Source organism: Hemitrygon akajei, chromosome 5 (genome assembly GCF_048418815.1).
Source record: "Hemitrygon akajei chromosome 5, sHemAka1.3, whole genome shotgun sequence".
Taxonomy (NCBI): domain Eukaryota; kingdom Metazoa; phylum Chordata; class Chondrichthyes; order Myliobatiformes; family Dasyatidae; genus Hemitrygon; species Hemitrygon akajei.
In genome coordinates this window covers 154,467,463-154,490,574 of record NC_133128.1, presented here as the reverse complement: position 1 = coordinate 154,490,574, position 23,112 = coordinate 154,467,463, and the positions used below count along the sequence as shown (strand labels likewise).

Sequence of the window (23,112 nt, the reverse complement as noted above, 5' to 3'; positions counted from 1 at the left end):
AAATTTTGAAAATTACTTCAAGGACAATCATACCGAATGGCAAATAAAATAATGAATACTTCATGGCTACTTGAATGGAATGGAATGGGCAGCACGGCAGTGTGGTCTTTACTGCACCAGTGACCTGGGTTCATTTCCCATTGCTGTCTGTAAGGAGTTTGTACATTCTCCTGGTGACTGAGTGGGTTTCCTTGGGGTGCTCCAGTTTCCTTCCACAGTCCAAGGGTTGGTTGATTAATTGGTCATTGTAAATTGTCCCGTGATTAGACTAGGGTTAAACTGAGGGCTGATGGGCGGCACGGCTTGAAGGGCCAAAGGGCCTGTTCCATGCTGTATCTCAATAAATAACATTTTTAAAAATTAAATTGAACTCAATAGCCTGGATCATCTTTACTTGTTATGTGGCCAACTGGTCAAAACAGATACAAAACATTTATTCAGATGACGACTTAACCCATTAATGGTTACTAGTTTAAATGTGTTGGCGTGTGGCCAAGTGGTTAAGGCATTCATCTAGTGATCTGAAGGTCATTAGTTCGAGCTTTGGCTGAGGCTGCGTGTGTGTCCTTGAGCAAGGCACTTAACCACACATTGCTCTGCGACGACACCGGTGCCAAGCTGTATGGGTCCTAATGCCCTTCCCTTGGACAACATCGGCAGAGACTTGCAGCTTGGGCAACTGCCGGTCTTCCATAAAAAAAATCTTGCCCAGGCTTGTGCCCTGGAAACTTACCAAGGCGCAAATCCATGGTCTATCCAGACTAACGGAGGCCTACACACTACACACACTAGTTTAATTAAGAGATAATAACTCATCTTAAAATGTGTCAATTATGGCTACATCGGAGTTTTATACCTCAAGAAAATGCTGGGACAAATAGTAATTTTAATTTTTAAAGGAAGAGACAGAAAGCAAACATAAGGATTCATAAAGATGGTATACATTGTAGTTCTTACTTGGAAAAGTTTCATGTTGATCTTTGCACTCAGAATAAGCAACACATTCCAAGGTGAACATAAGAAAAACTGATGGATTTCTGTCTGAATGAACCAAGACAAGATGAACTGTCTTCTTGTCTACTTCTATGTTCTTGTGACATGGAATCTTAAAAAGCACCAAGTGCAGCTCAGTCAATATTAACCATTGAAGAGGAACATAAACCTGGGGTCGTCAGTCCCTGTGACACAGAAATACCAACTGAGCCATGGGGGGAGGGGGGGGGGGTCAAATCCGAACAATTCTGTGCATGCTTCAAACAGGAGGGAACGGGTATGTCATCCCCCACTCTGACAGTCTCCAGTGAACCTGAATCTGCTGTCACCATCATGGATGTAAATTAGCCTTCTGGATGGTGAACCTGTGAAAAGCATTAGGACCAGATGTTGTTCCTGGCCACGTCCTTAGATCCTGTACAGATCAGCTGGCAGGGTTATTTGGAGATACGTTTAACCTCTCTCTGGTTCAGGGTTAATGACTATAGCCTGCTGACTTGAATATCTACCAATATGAAGTACTTTAAGAGGCTGGTCATGACACCAGCTTTCCAGACAACTTCAACCCACTTAAATTTGCCTACCGCCGAAACGACGACGTCAGATTTCATCTCCTCACCCCTACACTCTATGGATATATCCTGATAAGTGATGCTAAGGAAGTTAGAACTCAAACATTCATCTGCACAAAAGAACCAAATGAAGAGGAGATGCCAAGCGAAGAGAGGTTAAGCAGAGGAAGAGGGATCAGCCACTACTTCAGTAAGTGAACCGTGCTAAGTACGTTGGAAAAAAATTCTTTTCTCCCCATTATTTTGAAGATCTTCCATTACTTACCACAATCGTTTTACCTCCAGCATTTTAAATTAAGTGGAAAGAGAAACAATTTCAGGCCCAGGACCCCTTTACCAGAGTGGAAAAGAAAGAAATGTAATCTTAAATGGCAGAGAATGTGTAGGAGGGCTGTGGTTGGAACAATGGGAATTTCTCTGATAGGCAAGACTGGATCACCTAATGTGACAGAAAATTCATAAAAAAAAGGAAGAACTAAACCAAAACTATGGTAGCTAAAAATGGCCAGTTGGCATACAAACAGAAGAGAGGAAGTCATTTAAAGTTTGAGTAGTTGATATGGAGTTTAGAAGACTGCAACTTGTCCAAATACAAGATGCGACAATGTCCTTTGGCTACATTCTGAGAGTATAGGAGGCACATGTGCAAAGTGAGAGTGGGATGGTGAGTTGAAGTGATAGGCAACCACAAATTCGGGGTACTCCAGGCTGAACGCAGTTGCTCTCTAAAGCAATCATTCAATCGGTGTCTGATTATTTCTCAGAGCACAGGGGGCTACAATGTGAATACTGAATGCAGTTCATTTGACAGGATGAAGTGCAATGAAATGCTGCTTCACTTGGAAAGTCTGTTAGAGCCCCTGTATAATGAGAAAGGGAGGGTGAAAGAACAGGGACTCTGCTGCAATTGCATTTAAAAATGCCATTTGACAGGAATTGATAGGCAGGGACAGAAGAGTGGACCAGGCAGATATGAGAGTGTAACCTTTTGGAAATGCTGAAATGGAAGAGGTGAAGAATTTATGTTTGGTGCTATGATCTTGTCGGAGCAGACCTGGAACATTAACAGTTAATTTTTCCACAAATGCTCTCTAACTTGCTGAAAGCCTCTAGTGTTTTCAGTTTTTTAAAAAAATTTCAGATTCCCAGCACCTGCAGTTCCCTCAATTTTAACAAAATTAAGTGTCCCTTTTAACAAATAAACTGAAGCAATTCAATATATTTGGTCAATAATGTACTGAATTTTGGTTTCTTTAACTGGTTCAAAAGTAAATCCTTCTCACTAAATAAATGTTTAAAAATAAAGTTAATTGACCTGTTTTCATTGTAAAGTTAGTTTTTAAACATTGTATAATTTGTGACTGATTGAACAAGACTAATTAATAAGTAACTATTACCTTTAAGAGATAGAGAAGATAACCAAATATGAGAGCAAGAGCACCACAGGTTGTCCAGATGATAAAAAGTAGGAAAATCGTAAAACAGGAACTTCGAAGACTTATTAGCTCAGAATCTTTTTTAACAATTGATGGCCTGTAAGAATGGGAACAATGAAATACATTTGAGTATTTTCCAACATCACAACAGTTGTTTCAAGAGCAGATCTTGTCATTAGCTCCACCCTGTCCCTCTGGCTATTTTAGTCAATCCTGTTACATACAGCAGATTACTAAAATAAATACAAAATTATTTAATTCTGTAATAGCAGAAATTTTCAGAATAGTTCGATGAAACCAGCAAATCTTCACCTTGATCCAAGTTTCACAGTTTCAGTGGAGTCTTCAGTTTTAGTGTCATATTAATCACCTTTGCCCAAAGCAGTCTAATTATAAGACCATAATACACAGAAACAGAATTAGGCCATTTGGCCCATCAAGTCTGCTCCGAACATTTCTCTACAAACAGAAATGGCATTTCAAAGGTTCTGGCTATTAAACACTGGAGAGATATACTTAAGAGTCAGAATGCACAACCGCTTCTCAACATGTGTGCCCGGCAGGGCTGTGCTGAGCCACTGTCGTACACTCTGCTCACACAAACACTCAAGTAATCACATTGTCAAGCTTGCCAATGACAAGACAGCGGTGGATCTAACCACCAACAAAAATGAGAAGACTGAGAGAGAGAAGGTGGAAGAGCTTGAGGTCAGACGCCAGGCAAATAACTTGTTCAATGTCAAAAAGCAAAGGAGAGGGTTATCGACTTCAGGAGAAATCACACTTGTTACGAACCCCATAACTGGGTATCTTACCAGCAAAGATAAGAGTATCCGTTGAAGTCTGATGATACTATTTTTAACAGTATTTATTAGTAAAAATACACAAAAATAATATCAATGCAAATATACAGATAATATACGTCGTCAATACTAAACCTAAAAGTGCGGGTATACTAATAATCAATAAGAAATAAGCTCTATCGTTGTCTAGGGGATAATGAATTGTCCGATGGAAATATAAAGTTCAGTTCAGTTCATGCAGGCTGCGGTAGCTGCTGATCACTGTGTTGCAATTGTTGGAGGGAGGGAGAGAGGGAGAGAGCGAGAGCGAGAGCGAGAGCGAGAGCGAGAGCGAGAGCGAGAGCGAGAGCGAGAGCGAGAGAGAGAGAGAGAGAGAGAGAGAGAGAGAGAGAGAGAGAGAGAGAACAGCTATTGACTTGCCGACTTTCCTTTTACGATCTTGATCCGTCAATGCATTGTTATTGTGGCCATTCATGTATGACCCCTCCGTCCTTTAGCTAGACCGTTCCGTGGAGGACTCGTCACCCAGGCAAGGGTGGACACACACACAAGCCCCCACCGGTCTCGTAGCGTCTCTCCTGGTGCGTCTGAGGGGTGTTCCCCAGACCCTACTTTTATCCCCACTCATGGGGTCTCAGGTGTCAATCAGGTTGGGATGATGCAACACATCAACCAGACCACTCTGGTTGCCCCCTGAGGGGTTTCAATGAATAGAACAGTACTCAATACACAATTCCTTCTCCAAGAGACAATAGCAGTAATCAGTGGTTCCGTTCCGCTTTTGTTAGGAGGAGACATTCCACCTTTGTGTATCCCTGCGTTGTCTCTCTGTCATTACTGACATGAGCTGTTTATCTCTCTCATTTCCTGGGTATCAGACCCGAAATAATAGCGATTTTGCGATTCTCAAAAAGGGGCGGGGGGCGACTTTGCACCCTTCTGCCCATCAGAGTTGCTCCTCATTCGTAACACACTCCTCTTCACATCAGTGGCACTGCAATGGAAACTGTGAGCAGTTTCAGTTATTTCATTCTCCTTTATGCTTGTGTTCTGGAAATGGCATTAAACAATTTTGATTCAGCACAAGGATTCAATAAAGATGACGAACTGCTATTGAAGAATCTGTGGACTGACCCCTACCATCCTAATGTAGGACCTTATGCACAATAAGATCATAAAATGTGAAGCAGAAATGGGCCATTCAGCCCATCAAGTCTGCTCCATCATTCAGTCATGGCTCTTATTTCTGAAGCCTATTCTTCCACCTTACCAATTCAGAACCTAAATACACCCAATACCTTGATCTCTGCAGACTTCTAGGGCAATGATCTCCACAGATTCACCACCCTCTGGCTTAAGAAATCCTTTATTATCTCAGTTTTAAAGGGGCTTCCCTTTATTATGAGCTGTGCCCCTAGAACCTACACTCTCCTACTAATAGCTAAAAGAAATTGCTCCTCCTTTCTGTTCTAAAGGAACATCCTTGTATTTTGGGACTGTGCCCTTTGACCATAGACTCCTCCACTACAGGAAACATCCTCTCCATGCCCACACTATCAAGGCCTTTTAGTATCCCATAGGTTTCCATGATATCCCCCCTCATTCTTCTGAGTTGTGGCCCAGAAACTTCAAACACTCCTCATATGTTAAGCCTGGGATTAGTCTTGAGAACCTCTGCTGAACCAGGACCAGAGCATCCTTGCATAGGTATGGAGCCCAGACTTGCTCACGATATTCCAAATGCTTTCCGACCAACACCTTATAAAGCCTCAGCAGTACATCCTTGTTTTTAGCTTGTTTACTCAGTGATACACAGCGATGTAAGCCCATCTGGTCCTTTGAGCCACGCCATCCCAGCAATTACACAACCCCGCAACTCCGATTAACCCTAACCTAATCATGGGACAATTTATAATGGACGGTGGGAGAAAACCAGAACACCCAGGGAAAACCCACACATTCTACGGAGAGGACATACATAGACTCCTTGCAGAACAGCGTGGGAATTGAACTCCGAACTATGGAACGCCCTGAGCTGTATTAGCTTCGAACTTAACGTTAAGCTACCGTGGTACCCAGTTTCTACTCTAGTCCTCTCAAACTGAATGCCTTCTTTACTACCAACTCAAAGTATATTTATTACCAAATTATGCATACATTACCATATACTGCCTTGATATTCAGCCTGCAAGTTAATCTTGACAGGATTCTGAACTAGAAGTCCCAAATCCCCTTGCAACTCTGATTTCTGAATTTTCTCCTCATTTAGAAAATAGTTTACACTTTTACTCTTCCAACCAAAGTGCATAACCGCACACTTTCAAACACTGTTTTTCCTTCTGCCACTTTGTCGCCCATTCTCCCAACCTGCCCAAATCCTTCTGTAGATTTTTTTGCCTCCATAGCACCGCCTTTCTTGGTAATGACTCTCTTGTAATGATTCCACATATCTTGGTACTGTCTGCAAACCTGGACACAATGCCAACAGTTCCTTCATTCAGATCATTAACATATAAAGTGAAAAGTGCAGTTTCAGCACTGACCCATGTTGAATTCCAGGAGTTATCAGCAGCCATCCTGAACAGGACCCCTTCACTCTTCACCCAGCCACCTCATCCTCTATAAATACCGGTACTTGTGCGCAACTCTAATACCATGATCTCAAATATTGTTTAGCCTTTTGAAAATCAAAGTAAATGACACTCACCAACTCGCCTTTACCTAGCCTGCTTGTGACCCTCCTCAAAGAACTTCAACTGATTAGTCAAACAAGATCTTCCCTTAACAAAACCACACTTACGTCATCCTATTTTATCACATACTCTGAAGTTTCATCCTTAATAGACTTTAAAATCTTACCTACCACCAAAGTCAGGCTGACTACCTCTCTCTTGCCTTTATATAACATAAAAATAAATTTTATAATATTTAACATTATAAAATAGTCTGCCTTGTATTTCATTTTCTCCTCTCTTATAGGATTTCTTCACTGCTAGGATTTCCTTCTGATCAATGCTGGTTTATACATACATAAAACAAACAAACAAACAAACACACAGACACACACACACACATTATTTTGTCAATATTTCTTATTGTAACTTACAGTAATTATTTCATGTGTTGCACTGTACTGCTGCCAAAAAAGAACAAATTTCATAACCTATGTCAGTGATAACGCTACTACCTGAACACTACTTTCCACTGAAGTATGACCAAGTATCTACCCTAACAACTACATGCATCAGTCCTAAAAGAAATGACAGCATCATTCAGAATAATCGCGATGGTGTCATAGCGGTTAGCGCTACAGTACCTCAGTTTGGAGTTTGGAGCTCAATTCCGATGTCACCTGCAAGCAGTCTCTACATTCTCCCCACGGAATGTGTGGGTTTTCTCCAGGTACTCCAGTTTCCGCTCAAAGTCCAAAGATGTACTGGCTAGTAGGTTCACTGGTCATTATGAATTGTCCCGTGATTAGGTCAGTGTTAATCAGTTGGGGGGGGGGGGGCGTGTGGGGTGGCAAAGGTTGTAGGGTGACGCAGCTCAAAGGGCCGAAAGGGCCTACCCCACACCGTACCTCTAAATGAATAAATAACGAACAGAAAAGAAAACAAATATCTGCTATGGGCAAAGCAAAAGCTCAAGTCCTTTTGTTTATTTATACACAGGTAGTGAAAAAGCCAAGCACGACTTACTGAGTCATCAAATTGATGGCCAGTACCTTATTCCATGTGATTCTTTGTTATTGCAGCAAACATGAGATCAATTAATTCACAAATGATTTAGAACACTCTCACCTTTAAGCTGAAAACAACAGTTTGGACCCAGATGATTTCTCATAGCTTTATTACAAAAATAAAACTTTGATTCTCTTTTCCCTTTCATAGCTCTCTTGGTTTCTCCTTCATTTGTTTTCTGTACTTTTGTCATGCATTTTCTCTCATTACTTTTCTAGCTTCTATTGATGCTTACTCATTCCTTTACTTTGTAATTCTCCTCTATGATCTACATGCAGTACATTGTGCTAATTGTATATTTCTCCTGCCTGTTTCCAAATCATTAAGTGAATGGCAAAGAGAAACAGCCAAGGGCAGCTACTTTTAAACAATTCATTATTAATTACAGTACTAGGTGAAATGAAATAATGCTACATGAGGAGAAGTCAATTTTATGCTACAGCTTGGTTGTGGTGACAGCTAAAGTCATAGAACCTTGTCTCTTATAAAGCCCTTTTTTTATGTTTATTGAAGCCCAACTCAATTTGTTGACAACTAAAGTACTTCAACTAAGACTTCAGATTTGTAACAACAGATATTACAAAGGAATCTCAGCAATTAGTTTACTGAAAGCTAATCATCTGATTTTCAATATTCTCAAGATACACATAAATATATGCAAAACGTTTCCTGTTTTTGCGATCTCTCATCTGCACTTCAAAGTGCAGATGAGGCCTCAATGTAACCCCTCATCAGTAGGACACGTACTTCCTCTGTACAAGGGCTCTTCAGATTACAGTGTATGTTGGCGTTTCTAGCATGGAATTTAAATCCTACACATTCTAACACAAGAGGAGAGAATGCTATCCTTCGAGGCAAAATGGACAGTGAAGTATCAAAGAGGATTTCCACAATCATACACAACACTCCATTACAAGAGCAGGTTCTAACATTGAAGCTTCACAGCAGTGCACAAAGATTCACACTAAACACAATAGGACCGTAGCTAAGCAACGAATACAAAATGTTGGAAGAACTCAGCAGGCCAGGCCGCATCTACAGAAAAAAGTACAGTCAATGTTTCAGGATAAGACTCTTTGGCAGGACTGGAGAAAAAACGATGAGGAATAGATTTAAAATGTGGGAGAAGGAAGGGAGAAATACAAGGTGATAGGTGAAAATAGCTGGGGAGGGGTGAAGTAAAGAGCTGGTAAGTTAATTGGCGAAGCAGATACAGGGCTAGAGAAGCGGCAGTCCAACAGGAGAGAACAGAAGGCCATGGAAGAAAGAAAAGGGGAGAGGAACACCAGAGGGAGGTGATGGGCAAGAAGATAAGGTAAAAGAGGGAAAAGGGGATGGGGACTGGTGAAGGGAGGGCAACGGGGGGAGGGGGGAATTAATGGAAGTTCAAGAAATCAGTGTTCATTCCATCAGGTTGGAGGCTACCCAGATGGAATATACATAAGGTGTAGTTCCTCCAATTTGAGTGTGGCCTCATTGCAACAGCAGCAGAAAAGGCCATGGTTTGACATATTGGAATGGGAATGGAATGGGAAGTGGAATTAAAATGGGTGGCCACTGGGAGATCCCACTTCTTCTGGCAGATGGAGCATAGGTGCTGTAGTTGTAACATGATCAAACATCATTGTCTAGGTCAAAGAAGAACTGCTTTCCTGGAACGTGATGGCCAGTTTTAATTTCATCCCCCATATCAGAAATATGCCTAATGATACATTTAAATAACCTTGTAGATTTATAAAATGAGACCACAAAACTGCAAAAATTATTGCAAATGTTTCTCTTGCCATCACTCAGTTAATAAAAGCTTACCTGTGAAAGACTGACCACAAGAAGGAGAGCTGCTTTAGTAATAAACCAAAGAAGATGCCATTCCAGTAGGCAATTGCTGTCCCAAACAAGAAAAGGAGAATAGAAATTGCTGGGTTGTTGATTCCTTGTTCATTTAAAATAAGGAGATCAATTTTAGGCAACATAAGAATTGACCATACATTCCTAAACCAGTCATATCTGCAAAACAAAAATATATCCCAAGCTCAGAAGCAGCAGCAAAACAAGCAGCAGAACAAACTTAAATTTCTTTTAATTCAAGAATGCTTACCCCAAAAGGAACGCAGCAAGATTGGGAAATGGAATAACTTTGTATGGTTTTGCTGCAGCATTTAAAGCAATGCTGAAATCCAAACAACGATCTATAGACAGAACAGGGTCATGTTAAAGGAGCTCCTGATTGATTTCCAATTGCACTTTACATATTCTGTGTGAGGCATATTCTTTTGTACATGGCATCACAGCATATAGTTATTGATCTACGAATCCAGAGGCACAAATTTAAACATACTGAGGGAATTTAAGCATGAACAAGAAAGCTATCGACTTTTACAGTTACTGAAAGTCTACTAGATTATTCCAAAAATCAATCTGGCTCACTAATGCCATTCAATAAAAGAGAATTTGTCTTCCTTGTTAGTCCAGCTTAATTGTTACTATAAATCTGAAAGAATGGGTTCATCCCCAGCAGCTGTGTAACAGACTCTGATCTATGGGCTGTTCCTGGAGACACACACTGGGACAGTCATCAAAAGCTGCTTGAAGGCCATCAACTGAAAAGAACAAACAAGCTATGGCCCTTTGGTCTGCCTGAAACTTGTTGGTCTTGCAGTGCGGTGAAATGCTTGAAAGGTTCAGTTCAGACTGCATGAGTATGATTTGAGGGATGCACTGAGGTTGCGTGCAACCAAGGCTAAGGTGAGAAAGGGAAGGACCATGGTACAGGCTTCACCTACCACTGCACACGGAGGTGTCAAGTTGGGTGGAGGAAACCCTGAGTGATGAAAGAGTGTATCACCTGAAGGGGCTGTGCAAGAGGGAACAGTACTGTTTGCTTATCCCTTTTTACCTTTAAAGTTTACACTACTGAATGTAATGTTTACAATGAATGTAAACATTTTTTGCACTTTCTTCCTTTGTGCATATATCATGAATAAAGTTTTTACTCTTTTAAAAAAAAGGAATCCAGAGCAATGTGGATTACCCTCATAACCACCCTCAGAACTGGCCAGCCAGTCTAACAGTTCAAGGGCATCAAGGTTTGGCAAAATATACTGGTACTGCCATGAACCGTCACATCCAACATAAGAAAGCCACTACACAGCAAACAATGTGGTATTAATTTTGGATATCTCCCCACAATGAAAAATCAATACTATAAAGATCAACTTGTAATTTCATACTGGAGCATAATTAATTTTTCCACTCTATCTTTGCTTTCATTTTGACATTCAGTGTTTATTTCTTTATCCTACGCTAATCTTTAGAAATTACTAATGTGATCGCCCACTAGGAGGCAGTAGTTAGTTAAACTACAATCTACACATTTTCCATCATGGGCTCAGTATCCTTGACTTCCCAAGGCTGTACTGAAGTAATAACAAAAGCAACCCACTCTAGAAGCCTCAAAATGCTAATTGAGGCGAATTTAGTATATGCCTAACTACACAGCTTGGACTACAGATTTCCAGCATCTTGGTTTCATGAGACGCTTCATAAATATGTTCACTTTTCTTTCAAAGTCTATCTACTACCTTTTAAAGGGCAATCATGGAGAACAGTGTAATATCTCAAGACTATGGAACAAATTTTCCACCTTTTCCCCTCATTTGTCTGAAACCACTCCAAGAAATTCTATTTACAGAGATTTTTGTTTATATTCCAGCTTTCAAACTGTAATAATATTTCTATTTCTCATTGTCCATAATATTACTATTACTCTGCTTCTCACTACACAAATGCTGCTTAACTCATTGAGTAGTTCCAGGATTTCCAGGTTTTGTTGCCCATTCTTGTTCTCTTCCAAGCCCCTGTTCCTATTCTATGATACTCTCATGTTCAGGGTCAGCCACTAATATCACTTTACATGATGGTAAAATATGCAAACTGTTACCAGGCCATTGTGCTATACTTTTGCATAATGTATTGTGGTTAAGTTAAGGCAGCCTAATGGCAATATCATCCATTTTGTCTTCCTCTTCTGGGAAGAAGCTATGTGGTGGTCTCTCTACACATGAAATTTATACAAACTGTCCTGTTAACATTTCAATAAGTGGAATAGGTTGCCAGGAAATAATAGACGATGTCAGCACTGTTGTTGAATTTGAAGAACAATTAATGCCATTTTATGATTGAATGGCTACATTCTGCAAAGTAAATAAGGCAAAATGAGAAAAATGTGACTCTGAATTATTTTTCTCTTCTCTATGTTGCTACACAACAGCTACACTGTATTTTATCTAGTGACATTCGGTGGGTTTCTTTACACATAAACATGATAAAGATAATGAAGTCATTTATTTGTTACCTTCAGAATAAAGATGCATTAATTGACTTCCAAATGCTAATAATATGTTTGTAACAACATATGTGGGCAAGTATACACCATGAAATCTGATCAGCTGTAACAGAAAATGTAATAATTCATAAAGAGTTGGTTAGTATTTTGCATTTAATATAGTCTTAATACTACAACAATGTTCAGAGCATTGGACACATTCCAGGCTGATAGTTCTAGTCTCAATAAAAAAGTACTCCAGATTCTTTTCTCCCCAAAGTGTTCAGGTCAACACACATCTTATTACTCGGCAAAATCCATCTATTCACACATTTCACAAAAGGATTCATACAAATCTTGGTGAACATGTATTAGATGTCCTAAAGGCAAAAATTAGCTATGAGTTAACTAAAGTTAGGATCTAACTGTTGAGCCTATAAATAAAACAATTCTTTAAATGTGATTAAATTAAAAGCTATAGTGTTTATTGGCAAATAATCAGGAAAGCAATCAAATTTTGCTTTTATTTGAAAGCCATCAGATTAGTAGTAATTACCAATCATAAAATGACATAAATTCATAGCAAGAATTAAAATTAAAACTCTGTGAACACATGCAAAATGCTGGAGAAATTCAGGTCAGTTTGGCATCCCTTCATCAGGCCACACAATAGAACCTGTTGAGTTTATCCAGCATTTTGCATGTGTACTCTGGATTTCCAGCATCAGTAGAATCTCCCGCGTCTACAGAACTCCTGGGAGCTCATCTTTTCACTCACATAAATATATCTACAAAAGCAGTGACAAACACCAAAGTAGAAAGCAGCAAATGATTGTAAAACTACAGGAAAATAAAAACAGCCAGCATTTATGTGACCTTAGTACACTCCGAAGCACGTTACAATCCACAGTGTTACACCACAAGTTTTTGTCATGTTTGTACCGAGAGGTTGGAAAACAAACAATGAGACCATTCTTAGCTTGGGGGAGCAACACCTCATATTCTGCTTGGGTAGACTCCAACCTGATGCCATGAGCATCGATTTCTCTAACTTTCAGTAAATTTTCAGCCTCCCACTTCCCTCTTCTTCCATTCCTCACTCTGGCTCCCCTATTACATCTTACCTCTCCCTTCTACCTACCTATCACCCCCCTCTATTGCCTCTCCTCCTGCCCTTTCTCCCATGGTCCACTCTCCTCTCCTGTCAGATTCCAGATTCCTTTTTCTTCAGCCCTTTACCTTTTCTACCTATCACCTCCCAGCTTCTTACATCAGTTCCCCCCCCCCCCCAACCTGGCTTCACCTATCACCTTCTGGCTTGTATTCCTTTCTCTCCCCCCATATTCTTGTTCTGGATTCTTCTTCCCCCTTCCTTTCCAGTCCTGAAGAAGGGTCACAACCCAAAACATTGACTGTTTACTCATTTTCTTAGATGCTGCCTGACCTGCCGAGCTCCTCCAGCATTTTGTGTGCATTGCTGTGGGAAACAAACAATCGGCAATTTACATAAAAATTGTAAACTGATAATCTTAGATGAGGGATAATTATTGGTCAGTACACTGGGGAGAACTCTACTTTTCTTCTTTGAAGCAGTTTCGTGGGATCTTTCACATTCGCCTGAGGGTGTAGGGGTTTAGCTCTCAATCTAGAGTCATCACTCAATCTAGAGTAAAGCACTGTGTAATTTCAGAAGAGAGTGTGAACCTAGGTTTTGTTAATCAATCTAATACCAGCACTCTTCAGATAGTTTGATACAGGTTATTTAATTTGAGAAGAGTTGAAGATATTAAAATATCTTTGTCCAGCATTTGTTATTTTTTCCTTATAATATCACCATTACAATGTTGAGACCAAGAAAGTGCAGGACAAGACCAAAGATCATTTATAAGTTTTGGGGATGATCAATACACTTTGTGTATTACAAAGCAAGCAACGAGTATTTAACTGGGCTTCCAGTGATGAAAGCTTTTTACTACTGGGCTTTCTGCCAGATGTCACTATGACATAATGAGAACTTGGATATCTTTCCCTGCAATCAGTTTTCCTCTTGCCCTAGCTGTCAAATACAACAGCTTATGGATAAAGAAACATGAAATCTCAGATTCTGAACTGTCTATATAATGATTCTATCCAATTAAATACTACTTGGACATCAAGATCTTTAATGAGTTACACCTGAAAGAAAGAGATTTTAAATCGCCAGTCTTGCAATGCCAAAAGCCCTCATAATTAATTTTTGGTACGTATGAATACTCTCCATTAGTTTTCATTAATCATATTTTGCTCCTTTTGCCAGAATATCTTACAGTTTGTACCCAAGTACAATGTTTGCATTATTTATCTGTGAGATGAATTGCAAAGTAGACTCAATAAGCCTTTTGTCCTACCTACTCCTATTTCAGAAGACTATGTTCAAAGGCAATGTTTACTGTTCTTCACATCTGGTTAGATTTTATTAAACTTTCATATATGTTGAGCAACTTCCCAACCAGTTGAACACAGAACAATGTTATCAGAAATTAATGAAGCAGAAACAGAAGCAAACTTCTATTTTATTCCTGCATAGTTTCAGAAATGAGATCGATAAGGCATCGTGGGTTGAAAATAGGAGTGGAATACAAAATTAGGGTAGTGTAGCTACAAATGTAGAACAGAGAAGATGACGAGACGGCCTACAGGGACGAGGTCCAGCACCTGGTTGTGTGGTGTGCCGACAACAACCTGGCCCTTAACACCCAGAAGACCAAGGAGATCATTGTGGACTTCAGGCATGCTAGGAGCCACACTCCCGTCCCCATCTACATCAACGGAGCTGTAGTGGAGCGTGTATCAAACTTCAAATTCCTTGGTGTCTACATTTCTGAGGATTTCACCTGGTCCCTGAACTCCTCCATCCAGATCAAAAAGATGCAACAGCGAACGCCTTTATTTCCTGCGGAGCACCAAGAAAGCTCACCTCTATCCCAGGATACTGATGGATTTTTACCGCTGTACTACTGAGAGCATACTCACCAACTGCATCTCAGTGTGGTATGGCAATTGTCCTGTATTGGACCGCAAAGCACACCAACGTGTGGTGAAAACTGCCCAGCAGATTATCAGCACCCAATTGCCCACTATTGAGAACATCTACCATAAACGCTGCCTGGGCAGGGGGAAACGGATGCATCTCACCCTAACCATGAACTTTTTACTCTCCTCCCATCCGGTAGGTGCTACAGGAGCCTCTGCTCCCGCACCAGCAGGCTCAGGAAGAGCTTCTTCCCTGAGGCTGTGACCCTGCTGAACCTCACATCACAGCGCTAAACAGTATTGCACCCATATTGTACTGTCTCAGTACTTGTATATTTGTGTGCTCTCGCACTTACTTTTTATTCACAGTTATTTTGTAAACATGATTCTTTGCATTTCTGGTTAGATGCTAACTGCATTTCATTTGTCTTTGTATCTGTACTCGTCACAATGACAATAAAGTTGAATCTAATCTAAGACCCAGAACGCACACCCTGATGGTCTGTTTATTGTCACCGGTGATTTTAACCACGCAAACCTTAAGTCAGTGCTCCCCAAATTCCATCAGTATGTGGACTTTGCAACGAGAGGGGAGAACACATTGGACCTGGTTTACACAAACATTCCTGTTGCGTACCGGGCAGGGCCCCGCCCCCACCTCGGTTACTCAGACCACATCTCTGTTATGCTAATCCCAGCATACAGACCGCTCGTCAGGCGCTCCAGACCAGTTCAGAAGCAGGTGAAAACCTGGCCAGCAGGAGCCATCTCTGCTCTTCAAGACTGCTTTGAGCACACTGACTGGCACATGTTCAGGGAGGCTGCAACCGATGGCGACTCTACCAACTTAGAGGAGTACACAGCATCAGTGACCAGCTACATCAGCAAGTGCATTGATGATGTTACTCTGTCCAAGACCATCACTACACACGCTAACCAGAAGCCACGGATGACCACGGAGGTGCATGCGCTGCTGAGGTCCCACGACTCCGCCTTCAGAGAAGGCGACAAGGCAGGTCTAACAATAGCAAGGGCCAAACTGTCCCGAGCCATCAGAGGGGCAAAGCGTGCACATGCCCAGCTAATCCAGTTACTTACAGGACAGCAGTGACACGCGGCGCATGTGGAAGGGCATCCAGGATATCACCAATTACAGGACAACATCACCTGACTGTGCAGGTGATGCCTCCCTCCCAGATGCGCTGAGTAACTTCTACGCCCGGTTTGAGGCAGAAAATGACGTGGTGACGAGGAAGTCCACCCCTCCTGCGAATGACCAGGTGCTGTGTCTCTCCGTGGCCGATGTGAGAAGAACCCTGTGCAGTGTCAACCCACAGAAGGCTGCTGGACCGGACAATAATCCTGGTAGAGTGCTCAGAGAATGTGCAGACCAGCTAGCAGATATTCTCAGTGACATCTTCAACATCTCCCTGAGCAGCGCCACCATTCCAACATGCTTCAAGGCCACTACCATCGTCCCCGTGCTGAAGAAGTCTTCAGAGTCCTGCCTACCGTCCTGATGCACTTACCTCCATCATCATGAAGTGCTTCGAGAGGCTCATCATGAGGCATATCAAGACCCTGCTGCCCACCTCACTGCAACCCCCTGCAGTTTGCGTACTGTCCCAACCGCTCAACAGATGGCGCCATTGTCACCACCCTCCCGGACAAAAAAGACACATACGTTCGGATGCTGTTCATAGGCTTCAGTTCAGCATTCAACACAATCATCCCTCAGAAACTGATTGGAAAGTTGAGCCTACTGGGCCTGAACACCTCCCTCTGCAACTGGATCCTAGACTTCCTGACCGGGAGACCTCAGTCAGTCCGGATCAGGAGCAGCATCTCCAACACCATCACACTGAGCACAGGGGCTCCCCAGGGCTGTGTGCTCAGTCCACTGCTGTTCACTCTGCTGACCCACGACTGTGCTGCAACACACAGCTCAAACCACATCATCAAGTTCACTGATGACACGACCGTGATGGGTCTCATCAGCAAGAACGACGAGTCAGCTTACAGAGAGGAGGTGCAGCGGCTAACAGACTGGTGCAGAGCCAACAACCTGTCTCTTAATGTGAACAAAACAAAAGAGATGGTTGTTGACTTCAGGAGGGCACGGAGCGACCACTGCCCGCTGAACATCGACGGCTCCTCGGTAGAGATCGTTTAGAGCACCAAATTTCTTGGTGTTCGCCTGGTGGAGAATCTCACTTGGTCCCTCAACACAAGCTCCATAACAAAGAAAGCCCAACAGCATCTCTACTTTCTGCGAAGGCTGAGGAAAGTCCATCTCCCACCCCCCATCCTCATCACATTCTACAGGGGTTGTATTGAGAGCATCCTGAGCAGCTGTATCACTACCTGGTTCGGAAATTGCACCATCTCAGATCGCAAGACCCTGCAGCGGATAGTGAGGTCAGCTGAGAAGATCATCGGGGTCTTTCTTCCCGCCATCATGGATGTTTATACTACACACTGCATCCGCAAAGGAAACAGCATTATGAAGGACCCCATGCACCCCTCATACAAACTCTTCTCCCTCCTGCCGTCTGGGAAAAGGCTCCGAAGCACTCGGGCTCTCACGACCAGACTATGGAACAGTTTCTTCCCCCAAGCTATCAGACCCCTCAATACCCAGAGCCTGGACTGACACCTTGCCCTATTGTCCTGTTTATTATTTATTGTAATGCCTACACTGTTTTTGTGCACTTTACGCAGTCCTGTGCAGGTCTGTAGTCTCGTGTAGCTTTCTCTGTGTTTTTTTTTTTACGTAGTTCAGTCTAGTTTTTGTACTGTGTCATGTAACACCATGGTCCTGAAAAACGTCGTCTCATTTTTACTATGTACTGTACCAGCAGTTCTTGTCGAAATGACAATAGAAGTGACTTGACTTGAAAGACTTTGCCCATAATGAAGCAGGAAAGGGGAGTTGAGCTAAAAGATCATGAGCCATGAGCTTATTGAAGCGCAGAGCAAGTCTTTTCTACTCCTCCTATTCCTTACATTCTTAAGACTCCTCTATAATTGGAAGAGGCCATGGGTGTGGCAAGCTTGAAACAGTAAATTCAAATGTCTGAATCTTTCCCAGGATGAAGCATACAGTAAACTTAAAGTTTTTTGACGAGGTGACAAGAGTGATTGATGAAGGTAGACTCGTGGATGTTGTCAACATAGATTTTAGTAAGGTGTTTGACAAGGTCCCTCATGGGAGGCTCATCCAGAAGATTAAGATGCATATGATTCATGGTGAATTGGCTGTTTGGATTCCGAACTAGCTTGCGCATAGACGACTGAAGGTAGTTGCCAATGGGACTTATTTTAGCTGGAGGTCTGTGGTTAGTGGTGTTCCACAGGGATTTGTCCTGGGACCTCTGCTGTATATAAATGACCTGGATGAAAATGTAAATGGGTATGTTAGTAAGTTTGCAGATGACATGAAGATTGGTGTTGTCGTGAAGCAGAAGACTGGCAAACAATACAACGGCACACAGGTCAGTTGCAGATATGAGCAGAGAAATAGCAGATAGAGTTTAACTTGGTCCAATGTGAAATGTACAGGCAGAACGATCTTGAGGACCAAGTTCACAGCTCCCCGAAAGTGGCTACACAGCTTGATAGGGGGTTAAGAAGGCATATGGCATGCTTGCCTTTATTAGTTGAGGCACTGAGTTCAAAAGTCAGGAAGTTATGTTGCAGCTTTATAAAACTTTAGTTAGGCTGCATCTGGAGTACTGTATACAGTTTTGGTCGCCCCATTATAGGATGGATGTTGGAGAGACCACAGGATATTGTCTGAATTCGACTGAATGTGCTATAGCAAGAGGTTGGATAAACTTGGGTTGTTTTCTCTGGATTAGCACAGGCCGGGAGGAGATCTGATAGAGGTTTATAAGATCATGAAAAGCGTAGAGAAGTAGACAGACGGTATTTTTCCCCAGGGTTGAAATGTCTAATACCACAGGGCATGCACTTAAGATGAGAAGGGATCATTTCAAAGAAGATGCAAGGGTCAAGGTGTTAACACAGAGAGTGGTGTGCATGGAATGTGATGTCTGGGGTGGCCGTAGAGACAGATACATTAGGGACTTCTAAAAGATTTTTGGATAGGCACATGAATGTGAGAAAAATGGAAGGATATGGACATTGTGTAGGCAACTAATTTAATTGGCTTGGCACAACATTATGGGCCGAAGGGCCTGTTCATGCGCTATACTGTTCTATGTTCAAAATTTGAAAGCAGCAGAGCTGAGATTGTTATTGACAAGAATGAGGAAAAAGGAAATAACAGAGGATTAACATGGTAGCACTTGCACCTTTGTACTTCTTGTCATTTAATCTCTCCTGCCTTCTATTACAATCCTTCTTTTCCCTCCTCTGCTCACTGCTTCAAAACCAGAAAATCCCATCAAAGTTTAGCAGATTGAATAGTATCACCTTTCCTATCTACATACTTGTCCAAATGTCGTTTAGATGTTGCTATTCTATCTGCCTCAACCATTTCCTCTTGCAGTTCATACCATATACACCCAGTGGCCACTTTATTAGGTACACCTCCCATATGCCACTAGGCATAAAAGATTATACTTAGGATCCAATTAAATAGTTCCTCTGTCATCTTTAACCTATGTCCATTAGTTTTTAACTGCCCTACACAGGGAAGAAGGCTGTGTGCAATTACCCTATCTATGTCCCTCATGATTTCATACATCTTCAATGGCCTGCCTTCTAAGTTCCCTAGTCTTCTTGTTTCTCTCCACAGTTAAAAATGTGTACAGAGCACACAAAAATTAATTTTCACTGAATTCAGTTTACTGCATCTTCACTTATTTATAACTACAAGAGAAAATATTGCAGTACTGCTGTACAAATATAGAATGCAGATGAATGACTGGCTACTAATGTCACTGTGCAGCACCCATTTATCAAACACTAAGCTCTTTGCTCCATACTTGAAACACTCCTTGAGAATCTGATCCTAAATCCCAGATGGAATTACTTACAAGGATTTTTTTTGAAGTCACTAGCCTCAAGCATCAATTTCCCCCTTTATAGATGCTGCATGCCTTGTTGGTAATTTCCATCATTTCCTCTTTTCTTTCAGATTTCTACCATCTGCAGTACTTTGGGTGGCAAAGTTCAGGGTTTATATTTCAGGCCAGAAGGTTTCAAAAGCATTTCCAAGTCTATTCTCATAACACACAACACTGTTAAGTTGGTCACATAAAAAAATAAGAAAAACTGTTGGTATAAATAGCAAACACGAGGAAATCTGCAGATGCTGGAAATTCAAACAGCAACACACACAAAATCCTGCCTGGCCTGCTGTGTTCCACCAGCATTTGGTATAAATAGATTAGCTTTGGGCAAAAACATGATAAGCAATTCCACCAACCCCAGATTCTATTTGTTCCAAGTTATGCTAAAGCATGATGCAGCAGCAAAGGCTACAAATTTTGGATTTTACAGTCTGCCAACATCATTATAATCTTACATCTTAAGGTATCCAAGATGTCCTTGATGATTATAATGGTTTCTTTAGCCTTAAGAACATATTAACTTCTCAGTTGAGTTGCTGTCAAATGATTTCCCATAATCTTAGTACTTCGCATGGGGAGGTACGTGCAAAAGAGGCTGATGACTAGAAACCAAAAAAATGGAGATGTCAAGCTCTTGAGTTATGACTTCTTTTAGCAATGGGCAACGTGATGCACTACCATACAGGACATTGTGTGACTTCATTGGTGCAGAATCACTCTTGGGCATGAAACATAATTAGATATTATTCCACGTCTTTTCTCTTTCACAGCTTTTTGCACAAAATGAATATTCTTTAATAATGGCAAAATGCTTCCTTCATCTACTAGGTGTGGAGTCAATTATGATCTACTTGAAAAGAGCAGCTTCCAGAGAAAAAAACATTCCAGGCTTACAAAGGAAGAAAGGGAGATGTGGATGCCAAAAAAGGTAACTTTTTTCAAATAAGACAGAAGGATTTCAAATGAGCAAAATGATTTGAGTAACACCAAGATGTTATAAATTCAACAGCAATACAAAAAATGAGAGGTGAGAACAATTTATCAACAACTTCTATTTATATAACACTTTTAACATAGCAAATGTTCTGTCAGTGAAACAAAGTATAAATTAGGACTCCAGAACAGTAGGATATATGTCAGGATAGATGATCCTAAAAATAATATACACTCTGCTTCCACAACTTTGAGAAATAAAGTATCAGACCCTCAATCCTGAGAGAAAAAGAATTGGCTTCTCTTGATCTTACATGGTACAAAATTCTCCTTCAATTGTATTGAATTGAATTGACTTTATTTCTTACATCCTTCACATACATGAGTAAAAATCTTTAAGTTGCATCTCCATCTAAATGTGCAAACATAGTAACTTACAATCGTTTATAATAATAGAACAGTCAATGTAATAAAGAGTACATTCAAATCAGTGTGAGTTAATCAGTCTGATAGCCTGTTGGAAGAAGCTGTCTCGGTGCCTGTTGGTCCTGGCTTTTATGCTGCGGTACCATTTCCTGGATGGTAGCAGCTGGAATAGATTGTGGTTGGGATGGCTTGGGTCCCCAATGATCCTACAGGCCCTCTGTACACACCTGTCCTTGTAAATGTCCTGAATCATGGGAAATTCCCAACTACAGATGCGCTGGGCTGTCCGCACCACTCCCTGCAGAGTCCTGCGATTAAGGGAGGTACAGTTCCCATACCAGGCAGTGATGCAGCCATCCAGTTCTCAATTGTGCCCCTGAAAAAGGTTCTTGGGATTTAGGGGCCCGTACCAAACTTCCTCTGAGGTGACAGAGGCGTTGTTGTGCCTTTTTCACCACACAGCTGGTGTGTACAGACCACGCAAGGTCCTCAGTGATGTGGATGCCGCGGAACTTGAAGCTGTTTATCTTCTTAACCCCAGATCCACTGATGTCAATAGGGGTTAGCCTGTCTCCATTCCTCCTGTAATCCACAACCAACTCCTTTGTTTTTGCGACATTAAGGGAGAGGTTGTTTTTTTGACACCACTGTGTCAGAGAGATGACTTCTTCCCTGCAGGCCACCTCGTTATTGTTTGAGATTAGGCCAATCAATGTAGTGTCATCAGCAAATTTAATTAGCAGATTGGAGCTGAGGGTGGCAATACAGTCAGGGGTATACAGGGAGTAAAGGAGGGGGCTCAGTACGCAGCCCTGAGGGGCTCCTGTATTGAGAGTCAGAGGGTTGGAGGTGAGGGAGCCCACTCTTACAACCTGCTGGCAATCTAACAGGAAGTCCAGGATCCAGCTGCATAAGGCAGGGTCGAGAACAAGGTCTCAAAGCTTTTTGTCGAGCCTGGATGGAACTATGGTGTTGAATGCTGAACTGTAGTCCAGAACAGCATTCTCACATAAGCATCCTTCTTCTCCAGATGTGTAAGGATGGCACGCAGAGCAGTGGCTATTGCGTCATCTGTCGATCGGTTGTGTCAGTAGGCGAATAGTAGAGGGTTCAGTTTGGGTGGCAGCCAGCTGTAGATGAAATCCTTGACCAACCTCTCAAAGCATTTGCTTATTATTGAGGTGAGTGTGACAGGATGCCAGTCGTTCAGACATGTTACCTTGGTCTTTTTTGGCACAGGGACAATGGTGGATGTTTTGAAGCAAGAGGCACTCTACACTGGGAGAAGGAGAGATTAAAATTGTCTGTAAACACACCTGCCCGTTGTGCTGCGCACATCCTGAGTACTCACCCTGGGATGCCGTCCAGTCCTGCAGCCTCGCTACTGTCCACTCGTTGGAAACATCTGCGTACCGCAGCCTCAGAGATGACCAGGTTGCAGGTTGTAGCGGTGGCTTTCCTCGGAGGCTCAGAGCTAGCGATGTCGAACCGAGCGTAAAAGTGATTGAGCTCATCTGGGAGAGAGGCCGCGATGCTGGTGGCATCACAACATTTGGCTTTGAAGTCTGCGATGGTATGCAGCCCTCGCCACAAGTCACAAGAGGAAGTGTCCTCTTTATATTCAGCTTGTTAAGAACTCTCAGGATCTTCGATATTTCAATTGACCCCTCACCCTTCTAACCTCCAGCAAGCACAAACTGCAGTACATTCACAAGTTTATATTCTACTGAATGAACAGTTTTATTGCCACTATCCTGCACTGATGATCATATAAAATAAGTCATTTTGCTTTACAGAAAAACTCTGAGTCTGCTTCCTATGATTTTGTAACTGT

At 41.8% G+C, this 23,112-nt stretch overlaps 1 protein-coding gene across 1 annotated transcript in view; it reads right to left on the bottom strand.

Annotated features, from left to right (window-relative positions):
* pgap1 (post-GPI attachment to proteins inositol deacylase 1) overlaps positions 1 to 23,112 on the bottom strand; it is a 127,538-nt gene that overhangs the window by 22,935 nt on the left and 81,491 nt on the right. The window contains exons 20-23 of the mRNA XM_073046943.1: positions 11,899 to 11,992; positions 9,643 to 9,733; positions 9,354 to 9,551; positions 2,963 to 3,098 (exon numbers count right to left, since the gene is read on the bottom strand). Of these exons, the coding sequence (XP_072903044.1) occupies positions 2,963 to 3,098; positions 9,354 to 9,551; positions 9,643 to 9,733; positions 11,899 to 11,992 (519 nt within the window). The remainder of the gene's footprint in view (positions 1 to 2,962; positions 3,099 to 9,353; positions 9,552 to 9,642; positions 9,734 to 11,898; positions 11,993 to 23,112) is intronic.